General features: G+C 40.7%; 2 protein-coding genes across 3 annotated transcripts in view; both read left to right on the forward strand.

Annotated features, from left to right (window-relative positions):
- Positions 1-5,279: 5,279 nt before the first annotated feature.
- Positions 5,280-13,994, forward strand: zranb2 (zinc finger, RAN-binding domain containing 2). Of its 2 annotated transcripts, XM_080430679.1 has the most exons (10): positions 5,280-5,422; positions 7,017-7,069; positions 7,172-7,280; positions 7,509-7,591; positions 7,678-7,754; positions 10,630-10,788; positions 11,140-11,333; positions 11,938-11,997; positions 12,626-12,775; positions 13,008-13,994. In XM_080430679.1, exons 1-10 carry the CDS (start codon positions 5,337-5,339, stop codon positions 13,063-13,065), a joined length of 1,029 nt encoding a protein of 342 aa, XP_080286805.1. In that variant the 5' UTR covers positions 5,280-5,336; the 3' UTR covers positions 13,066-13,994. The 2 variants fall into 2 exon arrangements, with proteins under 2 accessions (XP_080286805.1, XP_080286804.1); XM_080430678.1 differs by having other exon boundaries at positions 12,626-13,079.
- Positions 13,995-18,646: 4,652 nt separating this feature from the next.
- The window catches only part of ptger3 (prostaglandin E receptor 3 (subtype EP3)), a 186,568-nt gene continuing 177,863 nt past the window's right edge, over positions 18,647-27,351 (forward strand). Inside the window, exons 1-2 of the mRNA XM_080431481.1 lie at positions 18,647-19,578; positions 21,591-27,329. Of these exons, the coding sequence (XP_080287607.1) occupies positions 18,721-19,578; positions 21,591-21,938 (1,206 nt within the window). The 5' untranslated portion in view covers positions 18,647-18,720 and the 3' untranslated portion in view covers positions 21,939-27,329. The remainder of the gene's footprint in view (positions 19,579-21,590; positions 27,330-27,351) is intronic.

The raw sequence follows: 27,351 nt of genomic DNA on the forward strand, positions 1-27,351 counted from the left end.
GGTTGCATTGTTATTCTCTAAAAATCCATAGGCCAAATATTGCAAACATATTTACAGACGTTATACCGAGCTCTCCCTCTCCTTATGACTTCATCAGAAAATATGATATTCGATCCAGATTGATTGATTGATTGATTGATTGATGTACTTTATTTAGTAAGACATGAGAACATCAGTACATGGAAGTACAAATTCACAATACAAGGTCTACTAAACTGTGAGTCTCATTAAGTACTAAGCTTGTTTAAGATGAGATCCCCATGCACACAAATCATGATGACATACAAGAGACAGACAGATATACACACTACTATACAGAAAGTCATACAATCAGCTTACAGGTTACTGGTATATGAAGAGTGAAAAAAAATTACAAAAGAAGAAAAAAGGGGGGGGGTAGGGGGGGTAGGTTAAGACTTAGACAGGGGCCATTTTCGAAATTGCAGCCTCCTGAAGGTGCATCTTTAGGGCAGTTTTGAAAGTGAGTAGGGTTTTACACTCCTTTACTCCTTTTGGTAGGGCATTCCACATTTTTGTTGAATAGCATGAGAACGAGTTAATTCCCTTTGTTGAGCCAAATCTGGGTTGCACATGATTTGTGGAGCTGCCTCTGGTGTTATGATCGTGGACTTCATTAACATTTAGGAAGTATTTAGACAAATACAGGAGGATCCCAATGTTGTGGTGTATCTTGAAGACCAGGCCCATAGCAAGTTGCTGTACTCTGTCCTCAACCCAAAGCCATCCAATCCTAGCAAAATGAGCAGGGGTTAGATGGGTTTTGTAATTGAGGCCAAGAAGTAGCCTTACTAGTTTGTTTTGGGATGTTTGGAGCCTTGTTTTTAAGGCCTTGGAGGTGTTGTGATACCATGGAGTGCATGCATAATCATAATAGCCTTGTATGAGGGCCCCTGCAAGAATCTTCCGAGTATTCTTACTGACTAAACGTTCAATCTTATTCAAAAAGCGTGTTCTTTGGTTAACCTTTTTGATCGCTATTTCGGCGTTTTTGTTTCCGGAGAGGTTTGCCTCCAAGATGGAACCCAGGTAGGTTAAGGCAGTGGTTCTCAACCTGTGGGTTGGGTCTCCACATAATTTTTGGGGGTTCTCCATGACGGGGTTCTCCTTAACCTACCCCCCCCCTCCTAAAGCTGTCTATTGTACATATTTCTTGTTTTTCATACCAGTAACCTGTAAGCTGATTGTATGACGTTCTGCATAGAAGTTTATATTTGTCTGTCTTCTTAAATGTCATCGTGATTTGAGTGCATGGGGATCTCATTTTAAATAAGCTTTTATGAGCGATCCAGTTTAGAGGACCTTGTATTGTGAATTGTACTTCCATGTACTGTGTCCATGTATTTCTAAATAAAGTATTCAATCAATAAATGTAGTGACAATTTAAGGACTTTAAAGACCTTTTTAATACCTAAAAAAAAGAAAGAAAAGAAAAAGACCATTACCATCAAAAGTAATCAACAAAATATAAAAAACTGGTCGACATTGTCAAACTAAATGTTATGCCTCAACTCCTATAATTCCAAGTGCTTATTTTGGGGGGTCACAGGCTGAAAAGGTTGAGAACCACTGAGTTAAGGAACCCTGGTAATTTAATCAGGCGTCCTTTTAAGACTTTTACTCACATGGAATTCCAATGTGTGACTTTGAGAGTCATTCTCTAGTAACATTACATATTTATATTTGGTTATAAGTGTGGTTTTCAGATAATTTCCCACCACTGTTGTACTTTCCAACAAATATCAATAGTGAAAATAGCAGATCTATAAGCTCACAATGCATCACAACGCGTTGTGAGCTTGTATACTGTAGATCTGCTATTTTCACGAATCTGTTTTTATTAGGGCTTATGTCAGTGATATTCATCTAGTGGCCCATGAGCCAAATCCACGATTTTTCAAAAGCTACATTGCTACATTTCAGTGCCACATCAACATAAAAGAGCACAACAGATGTGTATTTCTGAGTTTTGAGAGGATGTTGTCCATTACATCAAAGAAAGAATTCTCCATCTGCAGCCATGCTCTTATGTTTTAGTTTTGAGTGGATTCTGTCCATCTTCCATCTTCATCCACTTGAAGGTTTTACACAGTATGTTTCTTTCATCCTAAATAGCGTCCTGGGCTGAAAGATGGTAGAGCTGTCAACTAATGGTTCATGAAACACATCATAAGAGCCTGTGCTCTCATCAGCTGAGTGCTCAGACATAACAAAAATGCAAAAACCTTTCATTCATACAAACAAGTAAACACTTCACCTTGCCAGTCTGCCTCCAACATTTTTCTCACATAGATGCTTCTATGACATGGGACCTGTGCATAGAACATATTGAAACATCTACTTCCTAATATGATTGCCATCCTATCAAACTGCATGAATGTATGAAGGAGGTCCTAATAAGTTACCATAATGGACATCATATGTGCATTGTTGTGTCCTATCGGACCTATAGCACACAACAAACAGTCAAACGGTTAACCGTGAACATTTTCTTCATTTTCGTTGTAACAGTCTTGTGGCCCCCGACTTCAAGTAATTTTACAATTGTGGCCCCCTGCCTAATCTAGTTGAATACCCCTGGCTTAAGTGGTTAAAGGAGCTCTTCACCCATTTTTCAAATGATTGGTCCTCACTAGTAATGCTCATTATAAGATGGCACCATGTCTCAGAGGAGGGCTGTGGACAGTTCAGAAACCTGCCTACCAGTGACATCATTGGTAGGCAGGTTTGGTCATTTCAAATGAGATTTCAATTATTATTATTTTTTTGAATGCAGACAAAATACATTGCTCTTGCATTACTAATTTAAAAAAAGGTACAAAAAGGTACAAATACTGTTTGAAATAAATGACCAAACCTGCCTACCGATGATGTCACTGCTAGGCAGGTTTCTGTCCACAGGCCTCCTTTGAGACACAGAGAGTATGTGCCATCTTATAATGGGCAATTCTGAAAATACAACATTTGCCTTTGAAATGTAATGGAGTGAAAGTAATAAGTGCCCAAAAATACAAATACCCAAGTAAAGTACAGATACTCCAAAAATGTAGGGGGGGGGGGTCCCAGATGACAGTGAAGTGACATTTAAGGACTTTTAAGACCTTTTTAATGCCAAAAAAAATAAACAAAACAAATAGACCAAGATTACGGTGCCAAAAGTAATCAACAAACTATACTATAAAACTGGTCCCCAACATTGACCAAATTGTCAAATAATATAAAAAAGAGGCATTTAAAAAAAAAAAAGATGATCTACAAGCTCACAACACAACGCAAGGTGTCGTGAGCTTGTAGATATTTTCACAATATTTATCCGTGGAACCGAGTCATTTTTTTGTTTTTGATTGATTGAATACTTTATTAACAGTTTGCAAAAAGAAAGGCACGGTGGCACAGATTCATACAAAAGAATGCTAAAAGGATAACCCAGATAAGCCCTCAGGGCTTGTTTCCATTAAAGTCCTGTGTATTCTACAATAATATTCAATAATAAGCTAAATATCATTTTTACATCATGTGGGGGTAATAATAAGAAAGAAAGATATGTATAGTAAACAGTTGTGTGGGGGGGGGGGTCATTTCCAGTGATAAGCTTGGACATTTCACTTTTTACAGGGGCCAGTTACAATTTGCAACCACCTGTAGGTGCTCTTTTAGAGCGGTTTTGAAGGAGGGTAAGGAATCACACTTTTTGATGCCTGTTGGTATAGGGCATTCCACATTCTGGCGGCATAACGAATTTGACCCCATTTTTGTGTCGAAACTGGGTTCAGTGAGATCAGTGGAGCTCCCTCTGGAGTTGTGCCTGTGTGTGTCTTTTACGCTATTGAAGTAGTCTGACAGGTACATGGGTATCCCTGTTTTCTCGCGTATCTTGTAGACCAGGCCCATCGCAAGTTGCTTTACTCTGTCCTCTACCCTGAGCCATCCCACCCTAGCAAAGTGAGCAGAGGTTTGGTGAGTTCTGGGTGTAAGGCCTAGTAGTAATCTGACCAGTTTGTTTTGAGAGGTCTGCAGTTTTGTTTTGAATACCACGAGGTGCGTGAATAGTCGAAATGACATTGGACGAGTGCTCATGAGTCATGCTAGTGTCCACAAGTGTGTTCCTACTGACCACAAGGAGATCCTCAGTAGAAAACGTGTTCTTTGGTTGACTTTTCTGATTACTTTTGTTGCCATTTTTTCACTTGAGACGTTGGTCTCTAAGATGCAACCCAGGTAGGTAATGTCATCTTTCCTTGTGATGACATTGTCGCCCACTTTGACCGTGAAGTCTTTGGCCTTGCAGAGGTTTATTCTGGACCCAAAAAGAATGGACTCAGTTTTACCCAGGTGATAGTTTGTTATCAGTGAGCCAGGTGCAGATTCTACCGAGTTCAGAGCTAGGTTGAGGCCTCCTCAACCTGCAATCTGTCCTTGTCCGAGACCAGGAGTGCCGAGTCGTCTGCGAACAAGAACAGATTGCAGTCACATGCTGATGGCATGTCGTTTACGTACACTAGGAACAGTAAAGGCCCTAGTATGCTTCCTTGTCAAAATAAATGTATTGCCTCAACAACTCCTACAATTCCAAATGCTTGTCAGAGTTGGGGCGGGGTCCCCAGTTCAAATACGATTATTTGGGGGGGGGTCACGGCCTGAAACGGTTGAGAACCACTGAAATAACCTATTATTACAAATGATTATTACAGAAACATACAGACTGTATTACAGTATGATCTATAGCTGTTGTTCCTCACTCTGACCGCCAGGGGAGTGATGGGGAGTCTCCGGTCTGCCTGGAACTCTTCCCAGAGTGAGCAGTAGTGTTGCCATGTCCGCTTATTATAAGCGACTTAGGGCTTGTTCTTCTGTAAAGTTGCTTGTAAATATTGGTAGTTCGTTGCGATTTTTTTGGGGGCTTGTTTCTAAAGTGTAATTGCTCATTTATGCTTGTTTCCTATTTGTGTCTGGACCAATGGTTCTCAAACATTTTCAAGTCAAGGAAGGACCCCCAAATTAATTTGTCTATACTCTATATGTATGTATTTGTCTAAAAACATTTTATGCCAGGGAGTCTGGACTGGACCCCCATACAAGATTTGTGTTGTGAAAATGTCATTGTTTTCGGGTTAAAAATAAATAAATAGCAGATCTACAAGCTCACAGTGAGCTTGAATACCGGCTATTTTAAATGGCGAAGGGCTGGCTCCTTTTGGGCTTGTTTCTCTCGCAATACCTGGCAACGCTGCTCTTCCCCCAGAGTGAAGTGAACAGTGAGCACACAGCAGCCAGCCACATACAACTAGCTTGTTAGCTAGTAGTTAGCGGACATAAACATGTCGTCGTCGGGAGGAGGAACCGGCGGCTCGACGGGGAAGAGTTTTCGAGTTAGCGACGGGGACTGGATTTGTCCCGATAAAAAGTAAGCTGTTCACACATTCTAAAGCAAACGTGCACACCGGTTGATATAATTATTTGCATTGGAAGTCTTTTTGTTACAGGTTGAAGTTGCTGGCTGTGCTATTGCTAACACACTGACGTTAGCTACTTAGCTAGCCTAGTTCCAAAGGCCTGTCATTACACATGTTGAGTGACTTTTGCTTTAGTCAGCGTTAGCGCTAGTTAACTAGTTTAGTGAACTAGTTGGTGTCAAACTTGTGTTCATTGTTCCTGCAAAGTAGTAGTTCAGAGTCAAACTGATAACTGAACAGTCACTTGGGAGTTGGGTTTAACTGAAGGGGTTGTTGTCGTGTTGGCTAGTGGCTACCACCAGTGTTGCCATGTCGGCTTATTATAAGCGACTTTGGGCTTCTTTTACTGTAAAGTTGCTTGTAAAAATTGGTAGATTTGCGTGTTTTGGGCTTGTTTATAAAGTGTAGGCCTACGTGCTTATTTAGGCTTGCTTCCAATATTCTTTTTAAAAAAAAAGTAAACCAAGGGTTCTAAAATATTTTCATTCATGTTTTGTGCCAGCCAGGGATCATTTGTGTTAGAATGTTTCAAAAATATTCCAAATATTCCACATTTTATTTTAAACGTTTTTCGCGACGCGTTGTGAGCTTGTAGATCTGTTTTTTTTTCTCCAAATAGCCGATGCATATAGGTTTAAAGTGCTCATGTGGCCTAAAGTTGCTTCTTTTGGGCTTGTTTTCCTAGACCCTGTTGCTTATTTCTCTCACTAAACATGGCAATACTGCCGCAGGCTACTGTTCTGCTAGCTTGACGTGGGGTTGCAGGTTGTGCAGCAGCTGCTGCTGAAAATGTCTCTAAATGTGTTTCCTCTTGTCCAGGCCTTGCCACGTCTTAAAATGTAAAATGCAGTAACATTTTGTGTTGGAAGTGTTCAATTCAGCCTCAGGCATTTTAAACCCAAACTTGCTGATGCACTGGATTCCTAGTTTAAAACCCACTATGAACCACACAGACTTAACTTCTCTTTTTTTCTCCACTTCGTCATTATTGTAAAGCTTTGGGTATTGATCTGCTCTACTGTGTAAAGTGGCATGAGATCAACGTTTGTTGTTATTTGGCGCTATATAAATAATATTGACCCTACTTGACTAACAGGTCTTAAAATATCTTGCATGTAACGTGACGTGCTGAAGCATGCAGTTACCCTGGGGCTGGCATCCAGCAGCACGGGTGTTGGGACAGTGTAGTAGAAGTATTAGCTGCCAAGGATTTCAACTACTCAGCAATATCAGATTGCAAGTCACTAGCTCATAAACATTAGTGACTGCCAAAACCAGCTTAACCACTTGAACCCCAGCATCAGTACTTTTCTGGGGGGAATATTCGTCAAAAGTGGAAGATCTGCAAGCTCACAACACATCGCAACTTGTAGATCTACACCAAATCTCTTTGCAATAAAAGTCTGTAGACTGAAAAAGTGGTCCAAGTACAGTTGCAACTGTTATTCTGGCCACAGTTGCTACTAGAAGGAAGACTGCCTGATTGGTCGCATTACACTGAATGGACTGAAGTAATTGGTGCTATTTTGATTTATGCTCTTGCAGGTGTGGAAATGTGAACTTTGCAAGGCGGACGAGTTGTAACAGATGCGGACGAGGTAATAATACATTAAACTCTTGAGCGCTAAGCATTAAGTATAAGACACATGATGCCCATCATCTCAAATGACACCTTTACTAATCTGCTCCATCTTGTACAGAGAAAACCACAGAGGCAAAGATGATGAAGGCCGGGGGGACAGAGATTGGGAAAACTCTGGCTGAGAAAAGTCGAGGCCTTTTCAGTGCAAATGACTGGCAATGTAAAACGTATGTTATCTTGACTTGGTAATACTATACATTGTGCTACAAAATTGACCAATACTAGACATTACATTCTATACATTGAAAGCTAGTACCACAATGGAAATAAGCTCTCGAGCTTGAGTGTTTTTTATCCTTTTGACAGATATGTACAAATATATGTTCATGTACATGCAAGCTTAAATTCTCATCTCTCGTCATTAATTGTATTTGCCCTGTACTTCCTTCTTGAAGATGTGGCAATGTGAATTGGGCTAGGAGGTCAGAGTGCAACATGTGCAACACACCCAAATACGCCAAGCTGGAAGAGAGAACAGGTAACTAAATTCTAACTTTAAACTTCACAACATTACTCCGTCTGAATACCAGTTCCCCATGTGTTTATTCCATTTTCTGTTTTCAGGCTATGGCGGAGGCTTCAATGAAAGGGAGAATGTGGAATACATTGAGCGGGAAGATTCTGATGGTGAATATGATGAGGTGAATACCGGTTGACATGGAATCAGTAGTTTTGACAATTCATAGAAGTTTGAGGTCCACTCAGTTATTCAGTGTCATTAATTGGAAATGACAAGCAGCATGTGATATGATGATGCTTTCTATATTATCTTATCATAAAGCACTTTATTGGTGCAAAGTCTATCTTATCTTGGTGGAGCACCGGCATAGTTGTCCTAAGTAATATAGTTCTGGATCAGTGGTTCTCAAACTTAGCATATTAGCCATTCACATATTTTTAATAATCCGCAAGGACCACCCCTCTATCTAGTATATATCATGGCACAACGTTCTGAAATTTGTGTTTGGTAGAATATTTCTCTGTTGTAACAAGGCTTATTGCCAATCACATTTATACCGCTGGAAAGCCTGTTTATTTCCCTCTAGAATGGTGACCCATTTGTAGGGAACATGCATTTGTTGGATGAGCCGCACAGCTGAGAATTTGGGTTGCGCCCATGAAAAGTTCTCTGCGCCAATGCCAGACGACTTATTCTGAGATTGCTATTGACTCTTGTTTTGGGCTTCCTACAGCTACTCATAGTACCTGGGGGTAAATGGGATACCTGGGGGGCTCCATGTCTCTCCGTAGGATTCGTGTCTCCACATAGTAACCCAGTAACAGAGGTGTGTTAGTGGGATCCTATGGGGAGACACGGAGCACGGGATGTCCTAGACCTAGGCTGTGCCCCTCTCTGGGGGAAAACCTCCATAAAACAGAGGGACTCGGGCCAGCAGGTGTATGGGAAAAGTAAGGCCTGTTCCTTGGATAAGATTAGTGGAACTTAATGGCCTGGAGGTCTTGTTAGAGTGGTATCCTATGGAGAGAGACGTAGCCCCCAAAAGGTACCCTGTGAAACCCATGTACCCCCAGGTACCATTCTTCTGTGAGAGAAGAATATAAGCTCAATTTCCACTCATCCATATTAGTTATATGAAAAGTATTTATTGCCCTCCAAATTAAAGTATGGCCATAGTCCTTACATTTCCACATTAACACATCGACCGCCAGAGGTTAATCTCATAATGTACTCACCAGTGCCAAGGTGTTTTTTTTTTTTTTTTTTTTTTTCATGTCGCCATAGATCTTGTTAAAATCCTTAAGATTGAGCCGTACAAGGTCTGTTTACATCCGCGACATCCCACTGTATCTCCCAGTGAAGACCACGTGTCAAACGGGGTATCCATGTTGTAGTTAGAGCGGATTACGTTAAACAGTGAAATGCGAGGAGAAAAAACTACAGGAACAGAATTGAGTTTCAGTTTCGTCTGTAGAACGAGAGCGGACGTGATCGTCAAAACCGGATCCCAAATAATTCTATTTCCGGTCATCAAACCGGAAACGGAAGTGGATCAAAAAAATTCCGAAAGTGAACCCGGAAGTGTTTAGCGCGAAAAGACCGTGGACCGTAGGGCTACGGTCTCGGCGCTTAACAGTTGGATTTAACGGACCGTAGGACTACGTTCTTGGCGGTTAATGTGTTAAGAATGGGGACAATTGCATTTTATTTTGCCAACCCTGTCTGTGCTTAGTATCCAGTGTACGTTGTTCTCCAAGTAATAGTCTACTTTCTGGCAAGCGGACTATAAGGGGAAGGGAGATGTGTTTTACTAGCCTGGTTCCCTACCATAGACCCCGCCCACTCTTTGAGTGGACTGCCCCTCTTGGTCTGATGTTGTAATGTGAAACTAGGATTTATTCGGTACAAAAAGTACAGTCTAAGAGAGTCGGAGGTGGAGGTGGGGATCCCTTGTGATTGGTTTAGGGAAATTCTAAACCAATTCAAATTGTTTAGGGAAATTTTAATCGCCTACACTGGAGCCAATTGTCAGACTGGAGCTCCACGCAGTTTCAGTCTGATATAGTGTTTTACCTTTATTTAAAATGAAATGAAAATCCCATTGAGATACATGCTGTCATGAGCTATAGCAAACTTGCTCATTTGTCAACAGAATATATCTGACACACCCACTTCAGGAATGCCACACACAAAGTGACCGTTCATAATCCTGAGTTATCGCGGCGCTGATGGAATGTTTTTGTTCGCGTCTTCGAGGAACTCTTGAGAAAACACTGCACTGGGTACTGTGGGTAGTTATTGATAATGTACCTCAAAGTAGAGGCTACTGTTATTGTGTATATTGGATGCTGCTACTGAAACTTCCATTGTGGGGATAATAAATACTATCTAGTCTTGCGTTGCAAGGGGTCCCATTTCAATGTAAATCGTTAAATTATGCAATTCTAGAATTAGCACTTAGGCAAAGCTATTACTTCAGTTAGAGGCTATTATAATAATCATAGTGTTGGTGAATAGACTAAACTGTATTTATCTGGATAGTTGAGTGAAAGCAGCAACAGCTAAAAGGGCCATTTACTGGTCAGAGATGATGGTCTTCATTCAATTCATTCGTTGTACCATTTCTAAACCATCTCATCTAAATCAACTATGAATGAACATCATATGCTAGTTTTCCTCACTGACAAGTCACACAGAAAATGGCAGCCTATGTAGTATTGGGATGATAGATAGAATATAGTTGCGTATAAGAACATATTGGCTACAGCACCCAATCTGTATTTTTGTCTACTGCAGTGCTGCTATGACAACTGAATTTCCCTAGCGGGATCAATAAAGATCTATCTGTCTCTTTGCTAAACAATGACAGAGTAGATCCTTGCCCAAGCGTATAATCTGATTCATAACCTGATGGACCTGGATGAATAGCATGGAGGTATTTAGTTATCCCTAGTAAATCACAAGCAATGGGTCTTGAGTGTTTTCGAAGCCATTGATCAAAGAGGTTTGCATTGTGCCAAGCAACTTATGCAGAGCATTTTGTCTCGGTTTCACAGTTTGGGAGGAAAAAGAAAAAGTTCCGGAAACCCGGAAAGGATGGTGAAAAGAAAGCACCGCCGAAAGTTGCTGCTACTGCTGCTGCTGCTGCTGATGATGACGACGATGAGGATGAGGAAGATGACGAAGAGGGAGACCTTTCTAAATACAAGTTAGATGTGAGTTTCAGTGGCTGAAGCCATACTTTTCTATCCCAAGTGCAATGGACCTGTTTAATAAAATCTATCATTGTACAAATCTCATGCTGCTAGGTTCAGAACCATAGCTTTGGTCATCAGATGTCTTGAATTTAAATAGTTAACCCATAAGGTGCTTTTCTGATGCATAAGGTTACTTTCTTACAGATGATAAAGAATGTAATCAACCTTTTTCTCTGACTGGTGGAGATTTGACTTTTGGTTCTTGTGTATCCCAATAAACACGCAGCACAAATCGGTCAAGCACACTAGAAACCTCCGCCAGCCCCCAATGTAACAAATCGATCAACAAATTACTCTTTCCGTCCTCAGGATGATGACGACGACGACGAAGACGGGGACCTCTCTAAGTATGACCTGGACGGTGACAGTGACGAGGAGAAGAAAGAAGGAGAGGAGAAGAAAGAAGGAGAGGAGGAGAAGAAGAAAAAGGACAGCCGCTCGGGCTCGTCTCGCTCTCGTTCGTCGTCTCGCTCATCCAGCTCAAGTTCCCGGTCCAGGTCCAGGTAAAAGGGTACAGGTCAAGGGTAACTCCAGGCAAAATGTCAGTATCAGCTCAATCTTCCTTCTAACTTAAATGATCCATGTCATTTTATAAATGTCCTGTTGTGGTGATTTTTGATTGTCCTTTTCTCCTTTTACATTTAATTTGACCCGTCCCCCATTCTGTGGTGTAAGACATGTTTGTGTGAATGATATCCTTTTATAATACAAATATATTGTAATTCAAAGCCTTGTTCTTGGTTTTCAGCACTGTTTATATTATGACTTCAAATGAAGAGAGCTCACCTGGTTGTTGATGGATTCAATGTAAAACCGTATACAGTAGTTCAGCCCTTTAATAGAAACTGCTTCATTTTGATGAATGTGTTTTTGGGATGGTTTGTTTTTGGAATTGTAACTATGCATTTTGATTAGACCGCCGATTTATTCGTTTGTTACGGATATCCATCTTCGGACTGCTACTTAACAGTGACATAACACGCTTGTTATGGTGCTGTAGATTAACACATTGTTAAACTCGATCCATTGTTATGTGAACCACCATGTAATTCCTCCCATTTCAGCTTGTTCAGAAGATATTGGAAAAGGGTCTTTTCTGTCTTTCAGATCCCGTTCTAGAAGCTCATCAAGTTCCAGATCTGGATCGCGCTCCAGGTCCCGATCCAGGTGAATGAGGTGACATGCATTCTCTCGCTTTAAAAGAGAGAGTGTATGTATCTGGGCCCAAGCCTCCGGAGCCCACCTTGCGTTAGCCGCTAGTTGAAATGTACGGGAGAGACGATACCACATTCTCCTTATATCTGCCACTTAATGCAGATCAATTCTACTTTTAATTATAAGGCCAATGCCAACTTGTAAATTATTCAATTGGATCTTATTCACCTGACTAATTTAGGGTTAGACCGAGTAGAATTAGGACCATCCATCAATAATGCAGATGTTGGATTTCCCTTTAATCTGCTGACTTTGAATCTTTGATGTTGCAAAGCCTCAGAGCCCTGAATAGAGAGCTGGGTCTTTATTTATCAAGCGTCCGAGTGTAAGTGCTGACTTAGCCTGCAGACCAGGTTGCCTTGAGCGGTGATGTCAGCATAATTTGAAAGGCCCTGATAACTACCCTTGGGTCATATTTTATTCTCTTTAATCCAAAGTGCGTGGGTCAAAATACCTTCTATTACAATGGAAGCATATGTCAGTGCTCCAATTCAGTGAAGCTTGATAAAATGGCTGTCCCAGTTTGAGGTGTGTCCCCCCAGCCTCACTGACTCCCCTGCTTGGTTTATCCCTCTAAAAGATCCAGCTCGAGGTCTGGAAAGGGCACCTCTCCCCGGAAGAGGTCGCACTCGCCCTCCTCCTCGCCAGAGAGGAGACGAAAACGCAGTCGCTCCAGGTCTTCATCTGGTGGGAGGAAACGGAAGCGCTCTAGATCCCAATCGTCCGAAAGGTTTGGGGTTTCTGTGGAATACCACAAGTGGTGTACTCTTACTATTGTTAATAACTTTCCTCATTATGTTACTCATGGGATTGTTGATTTTTCTATATATCTATATTTACAGTTTTACCATCTCCATATTGGTGTTGAACTGTGCATGTTCTGATGATGTTCATAAGTGAAGGTTTGATAACTGAGCTTCCTCACCTGACTTCTTCCCGTGGTTGTTTTTGTGTGATTTCAGACGCAGCGGACAGTCCTCCGGATCCTCCCATTCTGGCTCCAGTTCAAAAAAGAAATAGCTTAAAACGGCCCTTAAAACAGGAAAACAAACCATTAGTACAAGTGCATGTTGTGTTCTAAGAAAAGGAAAGAAAACAAACCCAGCCAGTTCATTTATGCTGTTCTTAATAATCCCAACCTTGCAGTACACATCATATATCCATGAAAAGAAGAAAGACGGTGAATCCACTTCTTTCTTGTTACCTGTCATTACACTTTGCCTTTTTAACGCCGCCTACATCCCAGTCTGTGATGACGTATATTAAATGTCTGAGAAACATTAATGTCTGATCCTGTAAGAGAAACAATTCTGCCGTGAGGAGGTTGTGTCCACTTTGTTCTTTTTTTTACGCCCATTTTGATGACTGTCATGGTAGCATTACATTTTATTCCACTCATCTTGTGGGGATTTAGTTTTGTATGGATTTAAAATAACTTGGAGGCTCACTGTATAGTGGGTTTCAACATCTGCCTTTTGAGATATAATCCAAAAATGCTATGAGAATATTGTTCATAGTTTGATTTGGTGATCAATTTTCTTTGTTTTATGTTGAAGGTAAGTATTTCTTTTTCTTTGTGATATGTCTTGTTTTTATTAATTGGCAGTAATTTGAACATGTTCTCTAACTTGGTATTAAAAATACACATTGCAATGTTGTAATGTAAGCGTTGAGACTTATAAACAATAAGTTATTTCTGATCAGTTTCTAAGAATGAAAACATTTTCAATTAATGCCTGTAATGAGATTTTCATGCAATTGACCATTTTCAGCCATCTGTTTTGTAAAGCTAAACATTGATAAAATTCAAGATGAGTGCAGCCAGACAGTAGACTAAACATATCAAATTATTTCCTCAGTGACAGCATTTATAGAATGTGGTTATCGGGTCTTTTGTTGGATAAATTAACTCAAGTGTAAACAACATGTAAATAAACTCCTGTCTAAGTCATTTTGTTCTTAAAATGTGTTTTCCCTACAAAGGTGTGGACTTAAACTCACTCATTTAACTTATTCTGTTGTAGCCTATTTGAATTCTGTATTATATTCCAAAATGGGTTTATATTATTTTTACTTAAAGGTAGGGTAAGTGATATTTTTTTGGTTAAAACAAAAAGTATTTTGTTAAAAGGTTAAAATACTATATTCTGATAGTAATCATTGCTATAGAGTGTTTTTTTCAGTAACGGATGTCTCCAGCTCTTTAATAAACAGAAAATACATTTTTCGGTAGGTGTCAAAATCTCAGCCAATCAGGAGAAAGTACCCATTTTTAAGCTTAATTTGTATAGTGTTCCAGTTCCAATTTTGTCTGCTCATTTCTTAGTGTCATCACTTCCAATTTCACTTGTTCAATCTGTATCCTGATTGAGTTCTCTGTCCTGGTTGGATAAAATTGGAAATGAAACTGAAACGAAAATGCATTTTCTGTTTTATAAAGAGCTGGAGAGACAAGGAGACTCCTAATACTGAACAAACACTCTATAGCAATGAGTACTATCAGAATATAGAGCTATTTAACACTTATTTTAACCAAAGCAAATCACTTACCCTACCTTTAATATTGTCAACACGATTATTGGTAGTAAGGATTTGTGTCTTCATTTTCTTAAAGTGTGCGTATGGGTGTCATAAGCCATTAACCACATTGTGGTAGGCCATTTATAGGCCTATTGTAGCCTAATTGCCCCTGATTTTGTTGAGCCAGTTGCAAGGAGTTGCATTGGTGTGACATGGCCTTTTAAAGGTAGTGTAAGTGATTTCCTTTGATTCAAATAAGTGTTGAATATCTATATTCTGATAGTACTCCTTGGTATAGAGTGTTTGTTCAGCTCCTTATTAAATAGAAAATCCATTTTCAGGTCGGGATATACATCTTATCCAATCAGGATAGAGACCTCAAACAGGTTACAGATTAAACAAATTAAATTGGAATTGCTGACAAAGAAATTAGCAGACAAAATTGTAACTGGAATATTATAAAAATTCAGTTGGATAAATGCGTACTCTGTTTATTAAAGAGATGGGGAGACTCCTGTTACTGAACAAACATTCTATATCAATGATTACTAGTATCAGAATATATAGTGCTTTAACCTTTTAACAAATTTGTTTTTGTTTTAACCAAAAAATATCACTTACCCTACCTTTTTAAGGTTATTAACTCATTGTTAAGGGGTGGGGAGCTTCAACAGCTGACGAAGTACGATTTGAATGTATTATTGTTGAGACATAAAAATGAACTAAGCTATCATATTTTCCATGTAGCCACTGAAATCATGATTGTTGACAACTCAAGCTAAACCCGCTTGTGTAGGATACTACAGCTAGGCAGTAGGCCTACAGCCTAGGTCAAAACATGGCTTGCCTTTCTCGTTCTTGTCGAGAGGTGGCACTTGTTACACCCAATAGAATAGGCTAGACTAGAGCAGACACATTTTTATGGGTCACAACTCACAAGTAACTTATCCCTTCATATTTTGTTTACTACACGTTGTTTTTAATTATTTCAAAACCTTCCCAAAAAGATGCTAAATCTTTCATGAATTTTCCAAAATAATTTTGGAACATTTTCAAGGTTTAAGAAGTAGTGAAAATAGCCGATCTACACGCGATGTGAGCTTGTAGATTTGCTATCTTCACTAGTTTAGGTCCTGGGCAAACATCAGATTTTTCTTTTGGGTCTTCAGCTAAAAAGTTTGGGAATCCTTGATCTAGAGGAGGAAGTAGTGCATGGCAGCTGAGCACATGATCCAACCAAAGTCGGGTACAGAGTACAGACGCAGGACAAAATAACGGGGGGGCGAATCGAATCAAGTTCCCATATTTGTATTTGATTTGTTACTGCAACGTTGTAACTGATCGTGGTAATACCTTTTTTGGGAGCTCAGTTCAGTGGACACTAGTGTTCTCCATCTATTCAACTGTCCAACGTGCAATTCCAACCTGGTCAAAGTGACCTAGAATGTCCTACATCACTGATGGGGGGGGGGGCTATGAAGGGGGTGATTTCGTTTTGTTTTTTGTGACCAATTTCTTTCACCCCATCAGCTACAGACCTCATACGACAGAATACGGGCAGAGTGAGGTCAATTGAAATTGGAAGTTCTGAAACTAGAAAGTTAGCACATATGGCAATGTAACACTAAAATTAAATTGACTGAGCAGCCTATGCTATAGTTCTTTATTCTCCCATGTTGTGAGATTGCACTGATTCAACGTTATCGTTTTCTCAACAAAAACATACAAAATATATCACAAAGCACCTTTAAAGGTATCATGACATTCATTTTCACTTTTTTTATTTTCAATGTTTTATTTGGGGTTTTATGACCTCAATTACACCCAAAAAAACTGAACTTAGAACATTCAGTGGATTTTCTGTGGTCTGGGGTTTTCTGAATAATTAGGCTGAAAAGTAATCTGAGCTTGGCCCTTCGACAGTGAGGTCACAGTCGATTAATCCCGCCCACTCTCCTCCTCGCCCCTCCCCTCCCCTATCCTTTCCTTTGGGGGGGGGCGGAGCAGAGGCGATGATTGACAGGCAAAATCCCTCACCAGCGACACCCGAAGGCAAAGATTTCTTTTTTCATTGCAGTTGAAAAGGCTTTAGAAATGTGAGAGAAAAACACCTGCCATTGATCACTGGAATGGAATTTTCACTTAAAACTTTTTGTACACTTTTGAAGGACCAGGACAAAGACTTTGAATGTGGTGTAAAAGTGAATGTCATTAAACCTTTAATAACAGGCCTATTATCTCCAGAAAATAAGGATCATTATTTTGTTCTGTAAAAAAATGGGGTAGCCTAATTAGCCTAAATATATGACATTTTGAAAAAGAATAATGTAGGCTTTTATCATGCTATACTTTACATTGAAAGGCACCTGGGCCAGTGGTGTCGGCTAATTCATAATAAATGTAGGCTATACTGATACATTTAACCAAGGCTTCAGTGAGATCATGTAGGTTTAGCAACATGCACACTTTGATTTTCGTTCCATTTTGTAAGACATTTTATTCACCTGATGCGTTTGAACCGCGTCACGGCGGTCACGTGACTAAAGTTGATTATTTTATGTTGCGTTTGAATAAGCTACAACACCAGAAAGGGTTTTATTTGATTTAATCTCAGCAATCCACGTGTTGAAACGTTGTCCTTTCGGAGCCACTGTTCATTCCGTTATCCGTAATCAGAATGTGAGCCACCATGATGACTGACTGACTGACTGAACAGAACACAATAACATGGTATTTCTGGAGTTTGTCTACATACAATCAGTCATGAGTCATGACGTGATATAATCTCCAACATCACCCGTCGTGTCAGTGTGCGCAAGCATGCGTGTTTACTACTGACTCTCAGTGATGGAAGAAGTACACACATGTTTTACTAAGTATCAATACCACCATGTAGGAATACTCTGTTACAAGTAAAAGTCCAGTATTAAAAATGTAGCCTACTTGAGTAAAAGCACAAAAGTATTGTTGTCAAAATATACTTGATTGAATACTTTGTTAGCAGTTTGGAAAGCACAGGAAAGTAGCCTACAGTTAAATACAAGGTCTGCTAAAAGGATTTTAAACCCAAGAAAGCCTATGGCTTGTTTTCATTGGGGTCCTTATAAGTACTAAAAGTAAAAATAGGCTACTCATTGTGCACAATATCCCATTTCATATGTTTCAAAATGTATTAAAAATCCTTTGAAAATAGCAGATCTACAACTACAAGCTCACAACACCAGTGTGAGTTTGTATATCCGCTATTTTAAAATTGCCATGGCTGAAGTGGTTAATGTATGTTTCACAAAGTAACTAGTAGCCTAACTAAAGTTTTCAAATAATTGTAGTGGAGTAAAAGTACAACATTTGCCTCATGTAGTGGAGTAGAAGTAAAATAATTGGAACTACTCAAGTAAAGTACAAATACCTCAACAAGTACTTAAGTACAGTAGGGCAGGCTACTTGAGTGCATGCACTTAGTTACTTTCCACCACTGCTGACTCTGAGCATCAAATGCTTTGTGCCTCAGTGGTTCTCAAACCTTTTCATGTCAAGGACCCCAAAATTAATATGTAGGTCTACTTTTTGGGCGCGGATGAAAATATATTGTACCACTACCAGGCAGGTAGGTTAAAATGTTTAAAAGAAACATTTCCAAATTATTATTTTTTTAAATATACTTTGAAAATTGCCGATCTACAAGCTCACCACATGTCACATGATCACATTTCCATGCGTTGTAGATAGGCTATTTTCAAATAGCCTAGCTGATGTATTTAGGGCTAAAGTGGCTAAAATGATTTTGATGCCCCTCAATGATTTGATACCCTTCAAGGACCCCTGGGGGTCCCGGACCACGGCCACATTGAGAACCACTGCCATAGAGCATTGTGTAGGCTATGGCAGTAAAGTCCTGAATCTTATATTTCACACACTCAGGATTTTACAGTGTGCAGGGAGCAGAAATATACGGGACCGTTTTGTAATGCATTTCTATTCCCTGGGCGCGCAGCACATTAAGGAGCCCCGCCACGCCCCCAGTGCTTAAAGGGTCCGACGCGCTTTTACGCGCAACAGTTTTGCTGAAGCAACTTGGAGGAGGATGTGTAACTCGTACAGTAGTGGACATACAGGACATGTGCTGCTGTGTATAAGCTCATCATCAACCAGAGGATGACTTCGGAAAACTGCGACTCCTCTCTGAACCCCTGGCTGGGAGAGATGCTGGACTCGAACGTCTCCAAACCGTTACGCGACGGCGGCAATAATGTCACCAAAAGCGGCGTCGTTTGCCGATCGGTCTCGGTCGGCTTCCCGATCACCATGATGGTCACGGGCATGGTGGGCAACTCTCTGGCTCTCATACTGGTCTACATGTCCTACAGGAAGAAGGAGAACCTGCGCAAGAGGTCTTTCTTGCTGTGCATCGGATCGCTGGCGCTGACGGACCTCTTCGGACAGCTGCTGACCAGTCCGATCGTCATCTCGGTGTACCGGGCCGGCCTGAAGTGGGAACGCATCGACCCGTCGGGCGGACTGTGCGCCTTTTTCGGCGTGTGCATGACCACCTTTGGCCTGTGTCCTCTGTTCCTGGCCAGCGCCATGGCCATCGAGAGGGCTCTGGCGATCACCAGTCCCCACTGGTACTCCAACCACATGAAGACCTCCGTGACCAAGCAGACTTTAGCGGTCATCTGGTGTCTGGTGCTGCTCTTTGCCCTGTTACCCGTGGCTGGGGTCGGGAAGTACACGCTGCAGTGGCCAGGAACATGGTGCTTCATCAGCACCGGGGACAGAGAGGTCAAGGGCAACATGTTCTTCGCCATCACGTTCGCCGTGCTGGGGATCTTCTCCCTGCTGGTGACTTTCTCCTGCAACGTGGTGACCATACGGGGACTGGTGGTTCGCTGCAAGACCAAGTCTGGCACTTCTTCTCAGTCCTCCAAGCAGTGGGAGCGACTCACCACGGAGACTGTGATCCAGCTGATGGGGATCATGTGCGTCCTGCTCATCTGTTGGGCTCCTTTACTGGTAGGTTTTATTATACGCGATATTGACAATTTGGCCAATGCTTGACCAGTTTTTATAGTATAGTTTGTTGATTACTTTTGATGCAGTAATGGTCTTTTTCTTTTCTTTCTTTTTTTTTGGGTTGAGTTATTAAAAAAGTCTTAAAAGTCCTTAAATTGTCACTTCACTGTCATCTGGGGACCCCCCCCAAATCATGTGGGGATCCCCCTGGGGGTCCAAACCCATAGGTTGAGAACCACTGGCCTACATGTCTTCTTGACCCCTAGAAACAATAAGACGCCATGCAATTGCAAAGATGAAAGGATATTTCACTTCTCAATGTACGTACAGAATCAAAATAAAAATGTAAATTGCCACATTTCTTTACTTGGTGCGTAAATGTCAGTGACACTGCTGAATGGAGTGTATTTAATAAGCCTACTCTCATGATTCACAAACTAGAGGCCAGTCTTAAATAGATTTCATTGTCTGATGCCTGTCACAATGTGTCACATATACTCTTATATATGTGGCAGCCACTTATACTTATTTGTGTCTATGAGCTGTAGGTTGCTGCTAGCAAGAGGCATGACGAGAAGAGCTGCTTTATTGGCAGCGTAGTTTAATTAGGCAATTAGCTGAACTAGCTTTGCACTTGCCCCCCCCTACACACACACACACACACACACACACACACACACACACACACACACACACACACACACACACACACACACACACACACACACACACACACACACACACACACACACCTACACACACACACACACACACACACACACACACACACACACACACACACACACACACACACACACACACACACACACACACACACACACACACACACACACACACACACACACACACACCTACACACACACACACACCTACACACACACTCACTTACTGTCTGTTTTGCCTCTGTTTCACTTCATGCCCCCCCACACTCTTATTCACACTCACGTACACACACACGCATGCATGCAAGCACGCACGCAAACACACGCACACACTACTGGTCCTGCATGCTTCCTTTGTGAGGCTGTTTTGCCATTATGAGAATCCACTTAGCTGAGTCCTGTTTTGGGGGCCTGCACAGTGTGTTATGATGTCATGTGCTGTCAGTCATACATGTAATAGTCCCACTGAGGATATTAATAGAAACCACAGGACTGGTGATTGGTGATTGGTGAAGTGAATGTGTAAACTATCAACAGAACGGCATGACAGTACTGTTTTGTTCCTGGCAGCGTGGCCACAGCCGGGATAGCTGACTCACTGTCACAAACAAAAAAAAACAAAAAAAGAAGCAACATAATTTAAGAGAGTGCCTATAAAGTCAAAACTGAGCGCATAGCTGTGAATAATAGATAGAAAATTGATTTTTTTTTATAGCATAGCTTTTATATTGTCTAGACCCAGACCTATCTGCAAGTTGCAGTAACTATGTATTTATTGAAGCGTATTTGAAAAGTCACACATTCAGTTTTCTTATCAGTAATGACTGTACCCATAAAGTCTGCAAAATCCAATGCAACAGTATGTTTTATATGGGACCAGAGATACTGTGAACCTCTGTAAAAGTAGCCTAATCTGTTTCCGGACTCACCACAGCTTAAAAACATGAATATCTATTCACAATTCTTCAAGTCCATACATTCATTTAGTGCTTTGTTTTGAATAGCCGGTCCTTGTGATATAAAGACCATATGGTAATTAGACAATAACATATGGTTATATACTGTGCTTACATGTAAATCAACTGTGCCTGTATACATGCAAATCAAACACTCAGTCCCTAGAACTTGCAATTATCATCTCATGATGCTTTCAACAAGCAGCACGCAACAAAAATGACAGTTGGTCAACACATTTTCAGCTGAAAATATGTCAATTTTGCCAAGCGACTTTAGTTGAAAGGCAAAGTGCATTTCTCAAATATGTCTCAATGTAAAAAAACAAAAAACAAACCTACCAACCATTAATTTCCTGTTACAATCTCTTCCAAGGTGCTGATGCTGAGCATGATCTCCACCCAGACCTCCTCCCATCACTGCAAGTCACTGAGCTCCCCCACCTCCTCCTCCTCCTCCTCCTCCCTCGCCCCGAGCAGGGACATCCACCTAGATTGTAACTTCTTCCTCGCTGCCATCCGCCTGGCCTCCCTCAATCAGATCCTGGACCCCTGGGTCTACCTTCTCCTCAGGGAGATCCTGCTCCGCAAGTTCTGCATGGTGGCCAACGCTGTGTCCAACTGCTCCGTTGAAGAGCAGAAGGAGCAGCAGACAGCCCTGCAGGATGCCCTCAACAAGCCGAACCCGGACGCCAATGGCCTTCAGAAACCAGAAGCCGTGTAGTCTTCTCACCTGGGTTTGCAGAGGAAAGCGTGTATGCGCTAAGTCAACATTTCAGATTGAAATGTATGAGCCAGGAATAGCTTGATTGTGTTGAATCACTTGCTGTAAGTTGCTCTGGACAAGAGCACCAGGTACATTTCCAGTAGATCCTGAGAGGGATCCAGCAAATGGTCAGTTTTTTTGACTCATTAACCAGGGCAGATTTGTTTGTTTCAGGATACAAACAAGAAAGTTGTCCAGGACAATGCTTTCTGAAAATGAGGATTAGCGGGTGCCTTGCCCGCGGATGGATATTGTGCAACAAAGAGACAAAGTAGTGTCTGTTGCTGCTGTTTGAGTAAAACCAGCCAAACCTCCCCATGTGCACTTATTTGTGTTTAGCTTGAAACACATTCCATTTCAAGTCACCTTACCACCAGCATGTAGACTGGTGACCTGGTCACTTCCTGTCCCAGGCTGTCAGAATCAATGTCCCCCTGGGGGATTCGGTACAATACAAACCTACAGTACCAAACGTGGTATAATTAGAAACAGCGGTCATAAAGGTGCCAGCAAATGTCACTTTGTCTGCGTTTTTTCTAAAAAATCAATCCACCAGGCTCAAGGATCTCATCAATGGTTCTTCTGTTGAATCCATTTGGAAATGGATGAAAACCGTATAAGCATATACTCAAAGGTGCATTTCTGGTTCTTTCCATTTTCTGTGCCTGTTGAGGTCAGTGGCTGTTTGTGAGAATAGTTCATTTCAGCTCCATTTCCGTTTATTCATACAAATAAAGTTTAAATACATCTACATTCATATAAGACCTACTGGAGATATGTGAAATGGGACACCCTGATAAGCTATCTGAAGCTTGAGAATAGGGGCCCAGACACTAAGCAAATAGTATTTAAAATACATATTGTTTACATTTGAAAAAGTGCATGCACAGTACAGTAACATTTACAGCCTACAAAACACCGAAGATTAACCTAAGCCCCCCAAGACCACTAAATATGTAAAATAATACAATAAATAAAGACATAGGGCAAGTGGGGGAAAACAGTATAGTTTGAAGCCTCTGGACTGCCACATGCAAAATCAAGGACAACTTTAATGATAGCTTAATGTTGTGACTTTTCATGAATGTACCTCAAATAAGAGGGGCTGTAAATCACTTGAGACTAGTTTTTATTACCATTGCCATCTGAAATATAACTTTTATAAAAGACAAAAAAGGGATCAATCTGATGTTGAAGCATAAACTCAGAACTGGAACCAATTGTAGAATATTACATACAGTATATTGATGAAAAGTGTAAGAATTATTTATTTATATTTGTGGTAGATGCACAGTTAGTTGTCATTTCTGTAGTTAATAGTGATGATGCAACCTTACGAACTTATGTAATGATTATGAATGTTAAAATATATGTAGTGGTTCTGCCAGTACAATGTGAATATTTTAGGTTCTCCGTTCTCCCTTTTGAGTCTGTGAGACATTGGGTGGACACACTATAAATCATTGTGCAGGCCAACACACGTGAAACCCAAAGTCAGTGAGGAACAAGTTGACCGTTTGTGCCAACTACCACTGCCAGATCTTGGGTGACAGGCTGATAAGGTGGTTACAGAATACAGAGATGTGTCTAGCACGGTCAACGCGTCCTTGAACAAGAAAATAAATCCTAGTCTACTCAACGCTCTGACCCTGCACTATGAAAAGCTTTTGTGTCGAGGAGGGGTGCAATGAGAGCATTATCCATTTGTCTGTGACTGACTTATGCTGCTGCAAATTTTAATATCCTTAGTCATTAGCATTAGCATTGACATACAAAAACATAAGATTAACAATATGAATTATCTAAAATCAGGTTATCAGACTACTGTGAGGAAGATTGGTTTTGCTTTGTGCGAAGGGAGTCAACCTGCTTCTTGTCCTAGGCTTCAACGCATTATTTCACCATTATAGGATCACATGGATGTTGTCAAGAAGCTATGGTTCTCGTATTTACAGTAGTCGTTTTTAATGTTGGTGATCTAGGATACGAAAATAGTTGGATTTAGTGTAAATATTCCCCGAATAACATCGCCATATTGAGGGCTGATCATACTTCACAGAGCACTGGGGTCAAAGGTTAACTCCAGGACACGGTGCAATTTGCATGTATTTAAATAGGAATATGACATTATTTTCACAGTTCTCTTTGATGGTATTTATTTGCATAAACTCATTTACATATTTATCCTTCCCAGGGACACTTACTGTACATGCATTCAGAGCACTGGTTCTCAAAGTCTGGTCCGGGGACCACCAGGGGGTCCAAATGGACCCTTACAGGTCTGTAACTCTGAGAGTGTTTTGACTTTAAATGAACACTGAGAATTGTACAGTGTAGATTGGGGTCCCAAAGATATATATATATTTGAATGGTTCTGGCATTTGTACATTCTCAGAGTTACTGAGCGTCCATTTGGACCCCTGGTGAGGCCCCAGACCAGACGCTGAGAAACAGTGCATTCAGACTCATGTCAGTGCATAGCTCAAGAACAGTTTGACAGGGTTAGTTTAGACACATTGATGGCAATGAAAACCTTTGGCATTTTGGTTACGGGACTATCTGTCTTATTACCAAGTGTGACATCCCATCACTCTGCCACTCTGCCGAGCTAACAATATGCATTAACCACATGAACCCTGTTCTGGGGGTGAACATTCTGCGGACATAGCCGATCTACAGGCTCACTGCGTATTGTTTTGCATTGCGTTGTGAGCTTGTAGATAGGCTATTTCCTGTGAAGGGGTTTGGTGTTAAAGGGAAAACCCTGGTCATCTTATTAGTAGGATTTTAAACTACAGATACTGTAATCTGCCTTGGCCCGCCTTATCACACCTTTCAAATGTGAAAACACACACGTTCAGAAATGATGACCCTGTCAGTTATCTATGTGTGAGACAGCCATCTGGAAGATGTGTGATTTCTGTTTTCCATGTGAGTGATTTTACTTTATTAGTACAGTAGTGTCTCTTTCAATGATTGTCAAATCAGTACCTGGTTCAGTGACTTGCTCCAAGCCTTACCTAGGCTTGTGAGAGAAAAGACATGCCATTGAAGGAAACAAAGTAGAAGTGTACAGTATAAGATAGCAGTTGTCTTTGGTGGTCAGTATTTTGCACAGAAACGAATGTGACTCTTTCACTACAGACATTTTTTGTTTATTCATGAGCTCATTGCTTGAATGTGCCATCAGGTCTGAGTACCTTAGGTGTAGTAAAAGTGCTAATTTATTATTTTATGAGGGCTGGGTTTACTTAATTTATAAGCGATAGGATGTGGTGTTCAATTTAATGAAGACTTAATTGAGTGCTCTCGTGGCTAAGCATTCAGAGCAGCTATTACAAGCTGCTGTTTGCCTTATGTATCACTTAGTAACATTAACTGGACCTTGGATCTTGTTGCTGAATGTAAATTGTACATTTCTGCAATTTAGATTCAGGAACAAGATCCAGGGTTAGGCCTGTGCATCTAACATACCGATTAGCAAATTAATTCACGAGTTGTTGCAGGATGAAACAGTGCGTGGGATGATCTATATTACATTTAATTGGAAATAATTTTATGTAATTAACTCAAACATTGCCCTACTAAACTCCCACTTTTTCAGAGAATAATGAATATGTAAAGGAACATCATAAAGTAGCTTTTCCGCGGTGTTTCGCCTTTCATCCAAGAACATTTTAAAGGCTGAGCTACACTTTCACATGGCTCTGGAGTTCTACAGTAGAGAAGGAAATGAGGACAATCTTCTCTTTTTCTAGACGAAATACTCAGTCCGATTCAGCACTCCTTAATGGATTCAATAATGGCAGACATTATGTTTGCAGACAATGTTTCCCATGCTTTTGCAGAACACAATTTGCTCTCGTGAATTATGAATGTACAATAAGGAATTTACAATGAGACCAGGAACACTCTGCAGAGCAGTGTGGCAAGTCTATTAACTTTCTTGTATTGGCCATTAAGATTCAATCTTTGAAGATAATAATAGATTAAATATTGAACAGTTGCACAGCAAAATCCAGTGTTCAAAAGGTACTTTTTTACACTTTCAGAGTTAAATTAACACTCCAGACTTTACTGTTTGCTTCCGGTATTTTATGTTGGTGTTAATTGAGTGTAATTACCCCCATACTAAGATAGACATCTGTCTGCATTGCAATTAATGCTTTTTTCAAAGTAGAGAACCTCTTTATAGTACACGCCCCCAGAAATGTAGTATAGTAGAAGAGCGCTTTCTAAGATGTCTGGTGTCTAAGATGTCTGGGCGGACTGACAATTATGGTTAGCATAATTGGTTAAGAGAGGGGTTTTAGGCACGAGGAGAGCAGGCCAGTTGGCATGGAAATTACCCACCAGAGTGGTGGTCCACAACCTCAAAGGGAGGAGGGGGGAGGGCACAGTTACATAATGTTATGAATGAGGCTTTATGAGGCCTGGAGAATCTACTTTTGCCAGCTGGCTGCATCTTTTCTCATTTAAGTCACTCATGCACACTGATGATGTACTGTTGTGTCTCGTTAAAGATGAGTCACTTGACACAAACAGTTATGGCTTCCACTTAGAGACAAAAAGAGAATATTTCAGGCAAACATTTGCGGTTAGTAATTTCTTGACTCACATTGTCGTTTGACTTATTTGGCTGATTTAGCTAACAATGTGTATCTTCCCAAAGAAAGTGATGGAAAATATGCATCCTTATTAAATAGTGTATCATTTTCATCATGTTGTTCCTCCTTTGAACATAGAATGAACTAATTCAAAGTAATTTGTAGAACAGGAATTGTCCTATAGTCATCACACTGATGAACAATTGTCTTACACAATGTTTTAACCACTTAAACCCTAGACACGAAAATAGCTGATTTACAAGCTCACCGAGCTTGTAGATTTTTGAAAACGTAGAAATTTGTGGACACCAGGTTAAAAGTGGTTAAAAGAAAATATGGAACCACAGGTGCATGCTGACTCAGAAAAAGAAAAAAAAAACTGGTTGAGCTCCTACGAACCACTCACTCCCACCAGCCAAGACTTCGCTACTGAATGTAAATGCATTCCTGATGTTTATCAGGAGACCAGGAGTGTTCTTTCAAATGTTTCTTCTGTTATGCATCTGCTTATGAATGTTAAACAGGAACATTGTGTTCCATGAAGGGAATTCTTTCACACTCGCAACACTCTGGGGCACGATTTTCAGACAAACTCACTCACTCACACACACTCGCTATTGTTGGCATGCGTGTCACCTTCATCTTGTACATAGCTGAAGAAGGTTGTGAATTAAGCAAGCTTGTAGTTTCTGTCTTCTTCATGTGGATGTAGATAAGAGCCTGGCCATTACCAGAGTTTTGGGTACCGATATTTTGTCAAACGT

This window comes from Gymnoscopelus braueri, assembly GCF_963280865.1.
Source record: "Gymnoscopelus braueri genome assembly, chromosome: 6".
Classification (NCBI taxonomy): Eukaryota; Metazoa; Chordata; class Actinopteri; order Myctophiformes; family Myctophidae; genus Gymnoscopelus; species Gymnoscopelus braueri.

Excerpts from the sequence above, each read along its gene's own strand:
- zranb2 (XM_080430678.1), top strand. The coding sequence starts at position 5,337 with ATGTCGTCGTCGGGAGGAGGAACCGGCGGCTCGACGGGGAAGAGTTTT. Across the intron at positions 7,281-7,508 it reads AATGACTGGCAATGTAAAAC|ATGTGGCAATGTGAATTGGG; the intron begins GTATGTTATCTT and ends TCCTTCTTGAAG. Across the intron at positions 11,998-12,625 it reads CGCTCCAGGTCCCGATCCAG|ATCCAGCTCGAGGTCTGGAA; the intron begins GTGAATGAGGTG and ends TCCCTCTAAAAG.